The 13,138-nt window shown below is 52.3% G+C and overlaps 1 protein-coding gene across 1 annotated transcript; it reads right to left on the bottom strand.

The window, feature by feature from the left end:
- Window positions 1-783: 783 nt before the first annotated feature.
- Window positions 784-12,355, bottom strand: LOC119112255 (uncharacterized). Its single transcript, XM_037236358.1, has 3 exons — window positions 12,202-12,355; window positions 11,031-11,150; window positions 784-3,029 (listed from the first exon to the last, which is right to left on the bottom strand). The coding sequence occupies exons 1-3, from the start codon at window positions 12,320-12,322 to the stop codon at window positions 2,125-2,127; spliced, it is 1,146 nt and encodes a 381-aa protein (XP_037092253.1). The 5' UTR covers window positions 12,323-12,355; the 3' UTR covers window positions 784-2,124.
- Between the last annotated feature and the right edge of the window lie 783 nt (window positions 12,356-13,138).

Below are 13,138 nucleotides of genomic sequence, written 5' to 3'. Positions count from 1 at the left end.
GGTTTAATTCAAGAAAGCTAGCACCAGGATACACAGGTGTGTGGGGCGATCAGCTTCAACAAGCATGCATCCAATATATTTGCGTGTTTACCAATACTTTGGACAGTCAATAAAACAGGAATAAGAGGCATTCATCAATTTCAGCGCTATCCTCATGCTTGCCGTACTGTGCTGGGGAGCAGCTGCCACGAGCTGGGTCCTGTGGTCGAAGAAGCGTCGTAATGCTGGCCTAGGCCGCATTTACGTTACGCCCACCTGTCGCCCAGAGAGCACATCATCCCAGATTATTTTTTGACTAACTCAACCTTGACGTGATATGACTCTGACCCCGAGACTCGTGCCTCGCCCCTGGTGTCAGCAAGTGGCAGCAAGTGTGAGCATTTCACACCATTTCCAAAACCTGGCCCGCAACTGGTCAAATACCTCTAAAGGCCTTCAAACCGTAATGCAAACCTGGGCCTAGCTGCAAGAAGCTTAATTGGAAGCAAAACAACGCAATGAAGCCATCTTTGGAGAAGATTTGGTTGTGTCAGATTCAGGAAAGCATAGTTCTACGAATCAACGGTATTGCGACGACGATTTTCTGCGAAATTAGGTGGCGTTATTCAAAGTATCAGCGGAGAGCCGTTTCCCAAAGGCAATATTGCGACGAAAATGGCCATGACAACGAAATGAGGTGCTTGGAAACCAACAAGGCACATCGTTTCGTTAACAACACAGCAGCAGTGTGATTGATGAGGTTCAGCTAAGATGATAGACTCAGAGAGGTCATAAATCATTTCAGAATATATTAGCTTGACACATTAATTTCATATGGTGCCGGTGACAAAAATGTGCAACATACATACCACAATTCACCAGAGGTTTGCAACACTGTTTTAACGTGCACTTAGCAAGGCATCTACAAAACAAACACTCAGTGGTGAAAACGACGAAAAAAACGTGGTTCAGTCGCGTGCAACAGCAAAGCTCTGGCAGGTCAGGTCTCATAGAGTTAGGTATCCTGAAACATCTGAACATCCACTGTAGATTCAACACGATGCGCTTTTGACCTTGAATGACTTAGAATAGCCATCAGCATACATCACGTTGAATCAACTATTTGACACCTCAAGAACTATTGCAATACAAAAAAACAGCGGACGTGAGACGGAACACGTAACGCACGCTGCCTCAATCGAAGCATTTTGTATCGTGTAATGAGATATAATGGACACAACAGACCGACACATGCAGACAATCAGGTCCTACGGAAACGAATCATATGAACTGAGGAGAACGACACCAGAAAGATATTGGAAGGAAATTTCCGTGGTATTTGCCTAAAGCGGGCAAATGAACAAACTTCGGATGCAAATATTACATAAAACACTTTATTCCAAAACCACGCACCCTTTTAGGAAGTTAATAACACAAAACACTGGGATCTTTCGCCTTCTTTTAATCGTCTTCCAACGATTCACGCAATGAAATTGTATGGAATGGAATCACGTTAACTGGTTCGATACATTTCCAGAGGATTGCAAAGTTGAGATTGCGCTTCTGATGTCATTGCGGTCGCGAATTCGGAACACATGATGCAATAGCAGCCTGTACACTTGTACCTGTGCAGCTGTCATGCAACAAGCAGCTATGACAAGATGCCGCGAGTCTCGATGCAATAGCTTGCTGACATCACGTTAAAGCAGACACACGTCACGACGCACTACCCGTTAACGCGTGGCCAGGGATAAAGGTGGGCGATTCGGCAGGGCCGGACCGCTGAACACGTGACACCCGACGTACGCGGCCAGACGACCGCAGCCATCAGCTGGAAAATCAGCTTTTCGTATGGCTAAACACATTGATGCATGTTATTAAGCATTCACACGAAGACGTGTAAATGCTACGAGTGTATATCAGATTTATAAACCTGGACATCAAGACTGATAAGTGCAAAGACCCTCGGAGCCGGCAAACTGCCGTGACTGAGATACAAGCCCGGTACATTTGCCGTGGCCGAGCGAGTTCGAGAGAACATGGTGCTTCAATCGATAAGGCAGCTTTCCCTGACTGGACACAGCGCATTGTTAAGACAATTCGCTTGCACAAAGCAAAACAATGCACGCGCTATAAGATAAGGTGCTATTGCTCGGTCAACGTGGACTCTCCTTTCTTCAACGTCTCATCAGCATCTTCAGTGAGCTCGGCAATAACGTCTGCGCACTCGCTCTCTATCTGCTGCAGCACGTCCGGCCTCAGCTCCTTACGCCAGTGGGACGGGTCGAAGTCCGGCGCACGGAACGTGCTGAAGTACTTCGATCTCGTCCTGGAGCGCGCGTGCTGCCGCCACTGCCGCACCTGGTCCGTGGTCATGCGGGCCTTGAGCCGGGCCGGCGGGTCCTGCAGCCGGCCGGCCGCCGCCGCCGAGGCGTTCATGTGCCGCCTCAGGTAGCTGTCCAGGCTGGTCGGCCACGGCAGGCGCAGCTGGCGGAGCAGGTCGGTAGCGGTGTCGCGCGGCTGCAATGCCAGCTGCTCGTAGCGCACGCGCGCGTAGCGTGGGTCGCGCAGCGGCCGCGCCGCCGCCAGGTCGGCGCGCAGCCGGCGGCAGGGGGCGGTCGGGTCGCGGTGCACGCCGCTCCAGACGCCGCTCGCGTGCAGCTGCGAGTTGACGGTGCCGCGCGGGTCACGCACCAGGTGAACCAGTCGCAGCCGGCCGCCCAGCTGGTCGTCTTGCAGCAGCGGCAGTAGCGCCGACAGCGGCGGCCGCACCAGCTTCACCACGCGCGTGTCGGCGGTGCGGCAGCGGCGCGCTAGCACGCCGGTGCTCGGCGGCACCTGACCCACCGGCGGCCGCGACTTCCAGACGAACCGGCGGAACTTGGCCTCCCGCAGCACCGGCGACTCTTCCAGGTGACAGTTGAGCAGCTGGGTGACGGTGGCGCGCACCTCGGCGCCCGACAGGCTGGCCATCGATATGTTCTGCTTTAAGTGGTAGTAGAACGGCTCGAAGAAGTAGGCGGTGTTGATCGAGGTGCTGAGCATTTCGCCTGTGGGACATGGTGACCAGGTCAGAGCAATGTCCACGAGGCAGCGCATGTATTAGTCCCAACAAGGGCTGCGGAATGGTGGGCTGGCAATGGTGATGGGATTTGAGTCAGATGTATGCGACTGAGGTCGTGACTGACCTATAACATTTCCTTGGAGGTAGGAGAGATTAAAATATGGAAATAGAGCTGCCGACGAGTTCAGCGAGTAAAAAAGCGCGAGTGCGAGCGTTAGCCAGGGAGGAGAGAGAGAGAGAGAGAGAGAGAGAGAGAGAGAGAGGAGAGGACGAGGAGAGAGAGAGAGAGGACGAGGAGAGGAGCAGAGAGGCGAGGAGTATGAGAGAGAGATCGAGAGAGAGAGAGCGATGAGAGAGAGAGATGAGAGAGAGAGAGAGAGAGAAGGAGAGAGAGAGAGAGAGAGAGAGAGAGAGAGAGCATACGGCTTTACCGTGCTGAGAGCGAATGTGTGTTTAGTGAGCCGTTCTCCCGGAACGGACCGTGCGTTCCATTAAGCATTCAGCGATCCCCGCGCCGCGACGAGGCGAGCCGGGGCAAGGCCGAATGATTCTGGCGGCGGTCGATCGTGGCTGCAGCGAGCTCTCGTCCCAGCCGGCAGACAGGCCGACGGGGCGGCTGGCCGCTCCACGCGGCGAGGTCTGTGTCATCTGTCACGGCCCGACGCCCGGACAGTTTGGCACCAGTGCCACCGGACAGTTTGGCACCAGTGCCGGTGCAGAGGTCAGCTCGGCGGCTCTTGCCAAATAATACCCAGATAGATGGCGGCTGGAGCCCCGGGAGCTAGAACGCTGCTGGAACACTGATCAGACTACCCCCCATGCTGGAACGCTGATCAGACTACCATCCTGCAGGGGGAACGGTGATATGCTGACCGCAATGGTTTGACGGCAAACCTCTGACGTCAAACCATCATTCAGCCGCCATCATTCGAACAGATTCGCGAAACAGTTGCCTTTCCCCCGGGGACACGTAATGACTCAATATAATACTTCACATAGCAATGATGCAATATCACAACCCGCCGTATCGCATTGTCTGATTATGGCATAGACCAGGTTCTAGCATTGAATTTCAGCTACTTTTGTGCATTTAAAAGTTTTATGATTAACTTTGTATTCATGCAGAGCACTATGTTAAACGAATTGCTGACGTTCAGTACAATGTTAGTTGAATGCCTAAAGGGAATGTTCCATATCCTGAAGACACGGAAGCAAGCATCAGGTATGATGAAATAAGCCCACCTGTATCTACTGGCATGCTTTTAAGCGCGTTTGCTTTCAACAACAAAATTCACTAGCTGGCACACATGCTCCCCTATGCGTCATCGCTTGATTGTGTCATGGCATCTTTACATGACGTCAGGGTGGCTGTGAAACTGGCCGTGAGAAACTGTCAACGTAGCTGACGACTGACTCACTCGTAATGCTTCAAATTGTCCAGCTCTGGACACCTTTAGGTGTTGCGCTAATCGGTGCGTTCTTTACAGAACCCAAATATCGCCACGTGCGCGTGTTTCTACCCTTTCTGTTGCAGTGTTGGTTTCTTGTCCGTAATATCATAGTTTTTACTTGCATTCCCATCCTCCTTTATATGGCTATTCTTATCTTCTTCCATTCTCCGTCTTATTTCCGTCATAAGTCGTACCATTGTCCAGCTTCCTTCATCACCTCGTGCAAAAAGTGATTCGCGTTCTAATTCGTCACCTCTACCCATCAATCCCTTTCTTGCTTAATTTTGGATCCCCGTGACGCCCTGCCTGTCCGGGGCAGGCAGCACGCGCCAGCCACGAGCGGGCCGAGGGGCCTCTGGTGGGGGCGCCCGTCCCAGCGCACAGCGCACACCATGCAGAGGGGTCCCCATGCAGGTGGGTCTTGATGGTTGGGCCCCCAGGTGCATGTAGTTCTGCTCCACCTCCAGTTACTCAATCTCCTTCATCCCATTGCCCTGAAATGATCACTTCTGGTCGAAGGGGCCCTAATCCAAACAACTAAATCCAAATAGCAATGTCCGAGACTTACTCTGAACGCGTGACATTGGCTGAGAACCAACTGAAGTCCGTTTGTGCCAGAAATCGTGCCAGCGTATGCCATGGACACGGATAACCCGATGTCACATTTTTTCTGGCCTTGAACACTACATAGCCAATGAGTTGGTAATATTCGCGGAACATTTCTGTGACAACATGCGCGCCTAGGTGACATTGAAGTAGTCTGCAACAGATAGTCCGCACAAATTCGCGGGCATCAAACTCAGAAACCAGATCGTTTAAAGTCTTAAAACGGGAGGGGGTAAGGACTGCACTGAAGGATGAGGGCCTAAATAAGGATAATAATTAGGGACATGAACGATGTAGGGACAGGTAATAATAACACAAATTCCAAGCTATTGAAATCTGCTCCATTGCATTGTAAATCAATCAATGCGCTTCTATAAATAAATATCCATAGATATATATATATATATATATATATATATATATATATATATATATATGCAAACATGCATGCATATATATTTATTTATATACATATATGTATATATATATATATATACAATGTTAACTGCGCATGTGGCTGACGGTTCCAAACGAATTTTAATTGGACAACGCGTTTGATATATCTACTCAACCACGGCCCTGTGTGCCGCTGGAGAGGAGAAAAATAAGAATGGAGAAATCGCGGGGCCGAGGTTGTTTCGGGAATGTAAGGATAAGTGTAGCGTAGGGTACGACGTGAATCGGAACGGAAGCCTGGAATAACATGAAAGAGGGTAAACTAGAAGTATTAGAGAGAGCATCGGCAGCCGGACAATGGAAACGACTGAACGATGGACTCGCGAGGCGTAAATGTAAAGTGACGTAGTGGCAGGTGAGATGTTCTGCAGGACGCGCCGTAGTCCCACTCATACCAAGCGGCTGTAGCAGGGAGCGAACCACTCCACGAACTCTTCCCAATGTCGTTATGTTCGTCTCTAGACTCCAGCTCCTTTCCAGGGCAGTAAAGTTAGCCATGTGCCTCACCCGGTATTGGCCAGCCTCACAAACTGCACACAGTTCTCAAAGGAGCACGGAGTGCAATACGTTGCTGAGTGAAGATATGTTTGTGAGTCTACCAGATTGAAATCAACAATCATGCACACCTGTCATTGTTCATCGAAAGAGCCTAAAAACCCCAAATGATGGTCCCCACTGATCTCACGAGGATGAACTGAAGTGCATCCTTAGTAGTAAGTAGTACCACCAAGGACCAAATTTGGGATTGTTCCAAATGTTGCAGAGCATTGCAGTCGTGAATATCCGCGAAAAAGTATCCGGAGATTCCGTAAAGTCACAATCCACTCACAAAAACTGTACACCGTTCAGTAACCAAATCTGACATTGTTGCAAAACTGCAGGTTACTGCAACACTGCTTGGTGGCTAAATGAAGCAATGATGAACTAAAAATTGCCTCCATGAATCTAATAATGCTCAAAAATCCTGAGGGAGCACTTTGAAAAACTTGCAAGAGAGCAGTGAATGTTGCATGCAAGACAGCGGTCAGCGCCGCCCGTTGCAACGGTACAAAACAATTTAATATAATGCAACAAAAAACAAACATGCACCAGTTCATACCCAATATACATCCGCTGAAGTCCGGCGGGAATAACAAAATTAACACAATCTGCATAAGAACAAAGTATTTCCGCTTATCCCTGTCATCCATAACCTTGTAACTCGACCATGCCGTTCAGCTGGAAGGTATGTATGTAACTTAGCATACACTTCTCGCAACATAGATCTGGCGGCTAGCCATCCCAACGTTATTGCATTATTTGCTGTGGAGTCCAGTCAGCTGGGTTTATCACTTGCATGGTCAGAAACGTATGTTGTTTGCATGACCGGTAAATATCGGCGTCACACCTACTGATCAAAGAAGTCGACGCCACTTTCATCAGAGCGTCACGAACACAACCATACCGTGTCACAATGTGGGCATGCATGATGCCAAAGTGGCCCTATACGAGCTGCAACGTCGGCATTAAAGTATTACGCCCAGTTGAACCTTGTAGCTCATCGAGCCTCATATTAGCAGGCACCTAAATAGGCCACGCCGCGATGAAATATCGCTGAACTACGTAGCCGAGGCATTACATTCATCACAGCCTCCACGACCCGTCCTTGGGAGCCTCACCCCTGACGTAATTGGGATGCCACGGTTCTCATTAAGCATCGTCATCTGGTTGCTCTGGACACTGCAATCAACTGGCCCGAAGCTGACGACGTGACCCAGTCGACTAATGGTGCGCCGGTGTAGGTGGGAGGCTCAGCTCTGACTCCGGTGGGCTTTTGCTCCCCCGCACTGAACAGATGGCAGCAGTTGGGAGGGGATCGCCGCGAGATTGGCGCAGTGCCAACCAGCGCCGGCGTCATTGCGGCCGCGGGCGTTCAGTACATTTTGGTCTGATGAGCCAGCCCTTGGACGTGGTCAAGCTCTGAGTCACACGGGAGCAGACCTCTGTTCACCGGGGCAGCGAAATCGGCACATCACGCCAGCTTGGTATGCCCGCTGCAGACATGCGTGCCATGACGGCGAGCCTGACAGCGAGTAGCCAAGACTGCCGTGCATCGTGAATGCACCAGTGTGTGCTACCAGCACCATCTAACCAAAAAGGAAGACTGCCGTACATCGTAAATGCACCAGTGTATGCTATCGGCACCACCTAACCAAAAACCTCTTGCGATGCGGCACCAAATACACCCAATTAATCGTGACCTTGTGTGGGAAATTCTGCCAGAGCACGTAAACAACTAATGGGACGGAAAATTTGCGTTGTTCTGGGAAAAAGCTGTCATCGCAAAGGCTCTCTATCTTCCAGTCGGCGAACATGAGCTCTGTCGCAGGTTCGAGCCCATGGATACTGCCGTCGGCGGCAGCTATTCTGGCGCTGCACCCCGGCGATCTGGATGACATATTGGCCATGAAGCCTGCTGCAAGTACCCATAAGTCACCAGGTAGCCGACTGCCACGCTTACTGCCGTCGACTCGGCAGGCCATCGCCAAAAACCAGCATGCATTACTCATCACGTTATCATATTACCGTCAAAAGCCGGAACACATTGATCAACGTTAACCAGCTGCCCTGCCGCCCGTTCAGCACATTCGTCCCGATCGCTAACGGATGCCACTTTATTCACTGGCCGACCGAGAACAGAGCGGGGGTCGATGAAATAGCGGACCATGGCCGCGGTCGGTGGCCGGCACGCCCCAGCGGCTCGCGTGTCGCCGACAGCCCGTCCGACGGCCGGGTCACGCCAGAAGCCCCGCGGGCGTGTCCGGGACGTCTCCCGAGGCCACGCCTGCCCGCCCGCCGACAGCGGCCGGCGGCTGGGCGCGGCGGCGGGCCGGGCCGCGCCGGAACCGGACGGGAGAGGCGCGGCCGGCCGCCGCCCGGCGCCGGCGGTGGCGTCACCCGCCGCCGGCTGGCCGCCCTGGGGCCGCTTTATCTGCGCGGCCGTGCGCACGTGGTGGTGCCGGTCCCACGCGGGACGGAGATGGATCAGGACACTGAAGGGGAGGCGCTGGTGGATGGCGAGAAGGGTGCGACGGGACTGGCGCCGGAAGGGTGCGCAAGCCGAGAAGGGTGCGGCGGGACTGGCGCCGGAAGGGTGCGCAAGCCGGGAAGGGTGCGGCGGGACTGGCGCCGGAAGGGTGCGGAAGCCGGGAAGGGTGCAGCGAGGCTGGCGCCGGAAATGCTGGGGTGGCGCGGAGGAGTCATCGCGACCGGGTGCGCTGGCTCTCGTGAGAAGCATAAGATCGTGTGCAGCCACTCCGTCAGATCGGCGCAATGTGCGGCGCCGTGGGTTGCTCTGAATAGAACCTGCCGTGGTCTTCACCAGCCGTTGCTGAAGATGAATTTCTCACACAAAGTAGATGTGGGAATAAGTGCAACACTGTACGTTGCAGCTTGCCCTTGTCTCGTTAGAATGCTGTCGGTATTGTACTGTCGGCGTAGCGTAAATGTTCCATCAGCATCAAAGTTGCATATTCCCGCTGGGACCTCAGATAAAGCACACATCAAAGTGGCAGGACCGTCATGCATACAGTACCTATGCACACCCACATATCTGTGTGCAGCAACCCAATGTGTTCCCAGAAAAAAAAAATGCTTACTCCGCTGGAACTATCAGCACCGTCACCAAATGAATATGGCCAGCCCAGCTGAGGCTAACATGACTATAAAAACATTGCATGACTTGGCCATGGGCTCACTCGATGATCTCAAATGTTGACGTTGCAATCAACAATGTTCGCTTCGAGATGTAGCCAACCACTAGCGTGCCCAAGTGGCTCCAGAGGGGTCAGCCGAAGCCCCAGCAAAAACTCAATGCCTGATGTATGTCACTATAATGTCATAGCATCACAGCGAATATACGCCGTCATGCTGTAGCATTATTTCCAGACAGCTGTACGCTGACTTGCTTTCCCATGAGCAGAGCCTGGCTTCGCTACTGTGGCCAACATTAAGTGTAAGCGTCGCCCGGTTTCGCCCGTTGCGCACAGAATAAACAGCATCGTTTGCGCGGTTAGGCAAATAAGGCGGTTTGGGCACGTCGTAGATCGTCGTGCTGTTAGCCAATCACCAAGTGTCCAGTCACCCACCTCATCAGAACAACACCCTACCTAAGGCCACCGTCCGAACATACCGCTCATTCAGCGTAATTACCCTAATTGCCTTCGCGCCGCCTTACGCAGAGGCGGCCGTACCGACGCCCGAGTAAATGCCTTCACCTGAAGCATATCGACCCGGGGTCGGACCTGCAGGCCGTGGCCTCCGACGACCTCGGGCACGCGACCCGCCCGCTCGGCCACCCGCGACCCACACTGTCACTAAAGGCCCGGTCGCATAGGTGAGCATTGTCGGCCTCGCACACATCATCCCGGCGACTGGTACTGCGCTGTGGAAGATTAAAAACTACCACGAAGTTTATTGATGTGTGTGAACCAAACATCCGTTAGTCTTACAAACAACACGATACCGCTACAGCCACCATATACACAAACATATGTTTGAGAGGGTCGAAAGTTCTTTCACAGTGCAATCGTCGATGGTTTCTGTTTTCCTCTCGAGTTCGATCCCGTTTTTGTTCAAATCAGGCGCGAGCGTATTTTACGGCCCGACGTTTGTTAAGAAGATTCCGAGTTGCAATGATGTTCGCACTTATTTCAAGTAGCTGTCAAAAAAGTTGCGCGATTTATTATCCAAAACTTGTTCACCTATTTGCCAAAAAGCCAAAGAAACAATATCAACAAAAATCAACCAAAACAAAGCAATAATCCTGCCTGAAGGCTTACATCAAACCAATCGCAGCACCTGTAACCAAACATAATCTGTGCGTGACATTGGTCGTCCTAAAGTTAGCTGCATGAAAAATCATCAGACGGCGGTGGTCTTCGGCCATTATTTAACATCATGGCAGGTTACAAATTCTCGCGCACTCCTATCGTCTACCACATTATGCACTTTATGCACAATAGCAGACTCTACGAAATCAAAACAGGCAAGTGCAGCTAAGGGGGGGGGGGACTTAAGCCTGCACCCCCAATCTGGTGATCAGGAAAACCATTTTGATTTTGAACACCACAGTTACTACCATGTGCAGCGACATGAAGAGCCCAGCAGCTGCGTAATGTAATGGCAAGACTAACGGACATCTGAGTGAACATGAACGGTGCGCAGCTGAAACAATCCTTTAAGGCATCGGGGTAAGCCAATATCGATATCTCATTGATATGCTAGGTGCCGTACCTATTAGCGTTTGTTGGGTATGTTTTCTTTAGCGTGTAACGTGTAAGTGCTATGGGTAGGCTGGGACTCACTCGTAAAAACCCGCCTCCCCATCGCAAATCATTGCGGTCCCTCCAGCCACAAATGTTGCCTGCATTTCTACCGTCGTGGCCCCGAGGTCTTTCCTGATTGATGTGCTCATCCTCCCCATCATTCCTTACCCAAAAGAGACGACCCGCTCCTAGGTGACGAGGACACGATGATGATCAGCCGCGGGACGCTGTCGTCGAGGCCCGTGGCAACGGTGTGATGCGCTGGAGCGTCACGTCCTGCTGAACGGTCTGCAGACAAACGGCCACAAGTCACAATCGACCGCGGTGTATCTCGGACGCTCTCGCAAACGGCCAATGCCGGTGAAAAAGAGGGTTCGCGAGCTTCCTCTGAACGCAAAGGCGCCGAAAGCAAGAACAACTCTTGCCGAATGTCGGCTTTTATTCTTTGTTTAACCGCCGGCAGGATGTATACCAAAGGTGCTGGCACAGCATGAAAAGGTTGGATTTTTTCCAACAAGTGAACAGATTAAGCCCGGTAATCTCCCAGCTCGTGTTTTCTCGACGGAGCAAGACGTGACATTCTTGCAAGCATCTTTTCGGCCGTGCAGTTACAGGACCACAGCAATGTTGGCAATTTAAAGCGTTCTTCAGCTGACTTCGCAGCAATGATCTAAAGGTAACATGCTGCCCTATTTGCGAACATCACGAGTAGTTCTTCCATACTTGAGAGAAGCATTGTAGTCTATCCATGGGACCCAGGCCAATGCCAACACATCGCGTTATTATTCCAGCATGATTAACGAATGCCTGGTAATATGAGCGTTTGCAAACGGAATGCGATGAAATATCGCAATTTCTATTTATTGAAGCCAACAATTGCTTCTTCGGTGGGCCCATACCTTTACAATTGAGTTTATTTCCGATGGCTACATGGGTTTTTGGTTTCTATTCATTGCTCACATGTTAAAACCGTTTGGGCGGCACACACAAGCAAACTAAGCACGATGTACACGTCATCCTCGAAAGCAAGCACAGCTAAAGCAAAACAAAAACAAAAATGGGACGTCGCTGGATTCTGACATTTGCGAACAAGTAATTGAGAAAGCACCAGGCTGCACTGGGTGCGTTCCATAAGACGAAATGCCGCCTCACGCCAAAACTCAACAGAAATCCAAGTCCGCAATAGCACCGATCGAAGACAGAAAAAAGTTGCACTGAAACTAATGGCCAGGAAGCGTAAGTTGCCACATCCTATCCCCACCACGGGTTGCAGGGACCACCTCGGCAGAGTGACCTCTGGACGTTCGCGCCTGGCCGAGCCGGCGAGCATGCCACCTACCAAACTGCATCCAGCGCTGCGGCAGTACGTGTCGGTCGCGCAGACTGGCAATCAGCAGCAGCTGGCCCAGCAGTCCGGTCAGCAGCGCCGCGCCGTACAGTAGCCGCCGCCAGTCAGCCATCGCAGCCGCCGCCGCCGCCGCTGCTCCCTCGGCACCTCGCTCCCGAGCGACGGCGGCGCATCCGGCCCTGGCGGCAGGCACGGGCGCAGCGTGCTACCCCGCCTCCCGGCAGCCAGTGCAGCTGCGGGACACGGGCCGTGTCGAGGACGGTCCCCACGCCGGCGTCGCCCAGCTCGGCTCGGCTTACCGCCCGCGCCACTCACGTTACCCTTATCGGCCGTCGGCCCGGGCGGCTCCGCGGCGTTCTGACGCGGCGGGCGCGCCGCAGCCGCCCAGCGCAGTGATCGGGGTGTGGCGCGTGTTGAGGTGATCGCGACGGTGCATGACTCTCCAATTACGCCGGGGTGACACGGTTCAGTTGCGCCCCACAGCGGCCTCGCAAGGCCGTCGCCTCTCTCTCTCTCTCTCTCTCTCTCTCTCTCTCTCTCTCTCTCTCTCTCTCTCTCTCTCTCTCTCTCTCTCTCTCTCTCTCTCTCTCTCTCTCTCTCTCTCTCTCTCTCTCTCTCTCGGCCGGTTGCAACGAAAAGCATTTGGCCGGTTGTTGTCAGCATAACGTTCGGAGTCAGGCCAAGGCCTGACGGCTGACGAGCTATTTCAGCTTAAAACCCACTTTAAAACCGGAACACTCCCTTCAAAGGGAATGTTCCACATTCGATGATATTGAAGCAAGCATCATATTTAATGAAACAAGCTCACCTAAACTATTGGTATAATTTCAGGTGGAAAAGGCTGTTCTAGACAACATAATTCCTTGTTAAGTATGTTTTTCGACACGCCATTGTTTGATTACGTAATCGTACCTTGCACGACATTAAT

Source organism: Pollicipes pollicipes, unplaced genomic scaffold, assembly GCF_011947565.3.
Source record: "Pollicipes pollicipes isolate AB1234 unplaced genomic scaffold, Ppol_2.1 Scaffold_7261;HRSCAF=8764_pilon_pilon_pilon, whole genome shotgun sequence".
NCBI lineage: Eukaryota > Metazoa > Arthropoda > Thecostraca > Pollicipedomorpha > Pollicipedidae > Pollicipes > Pollicipes pollicipes.
The sequence above is the reverse complement of the archived record's forward strand: the minus strand, read 5'-3'. Positions and strand labels throughout refer to the sequence as shown.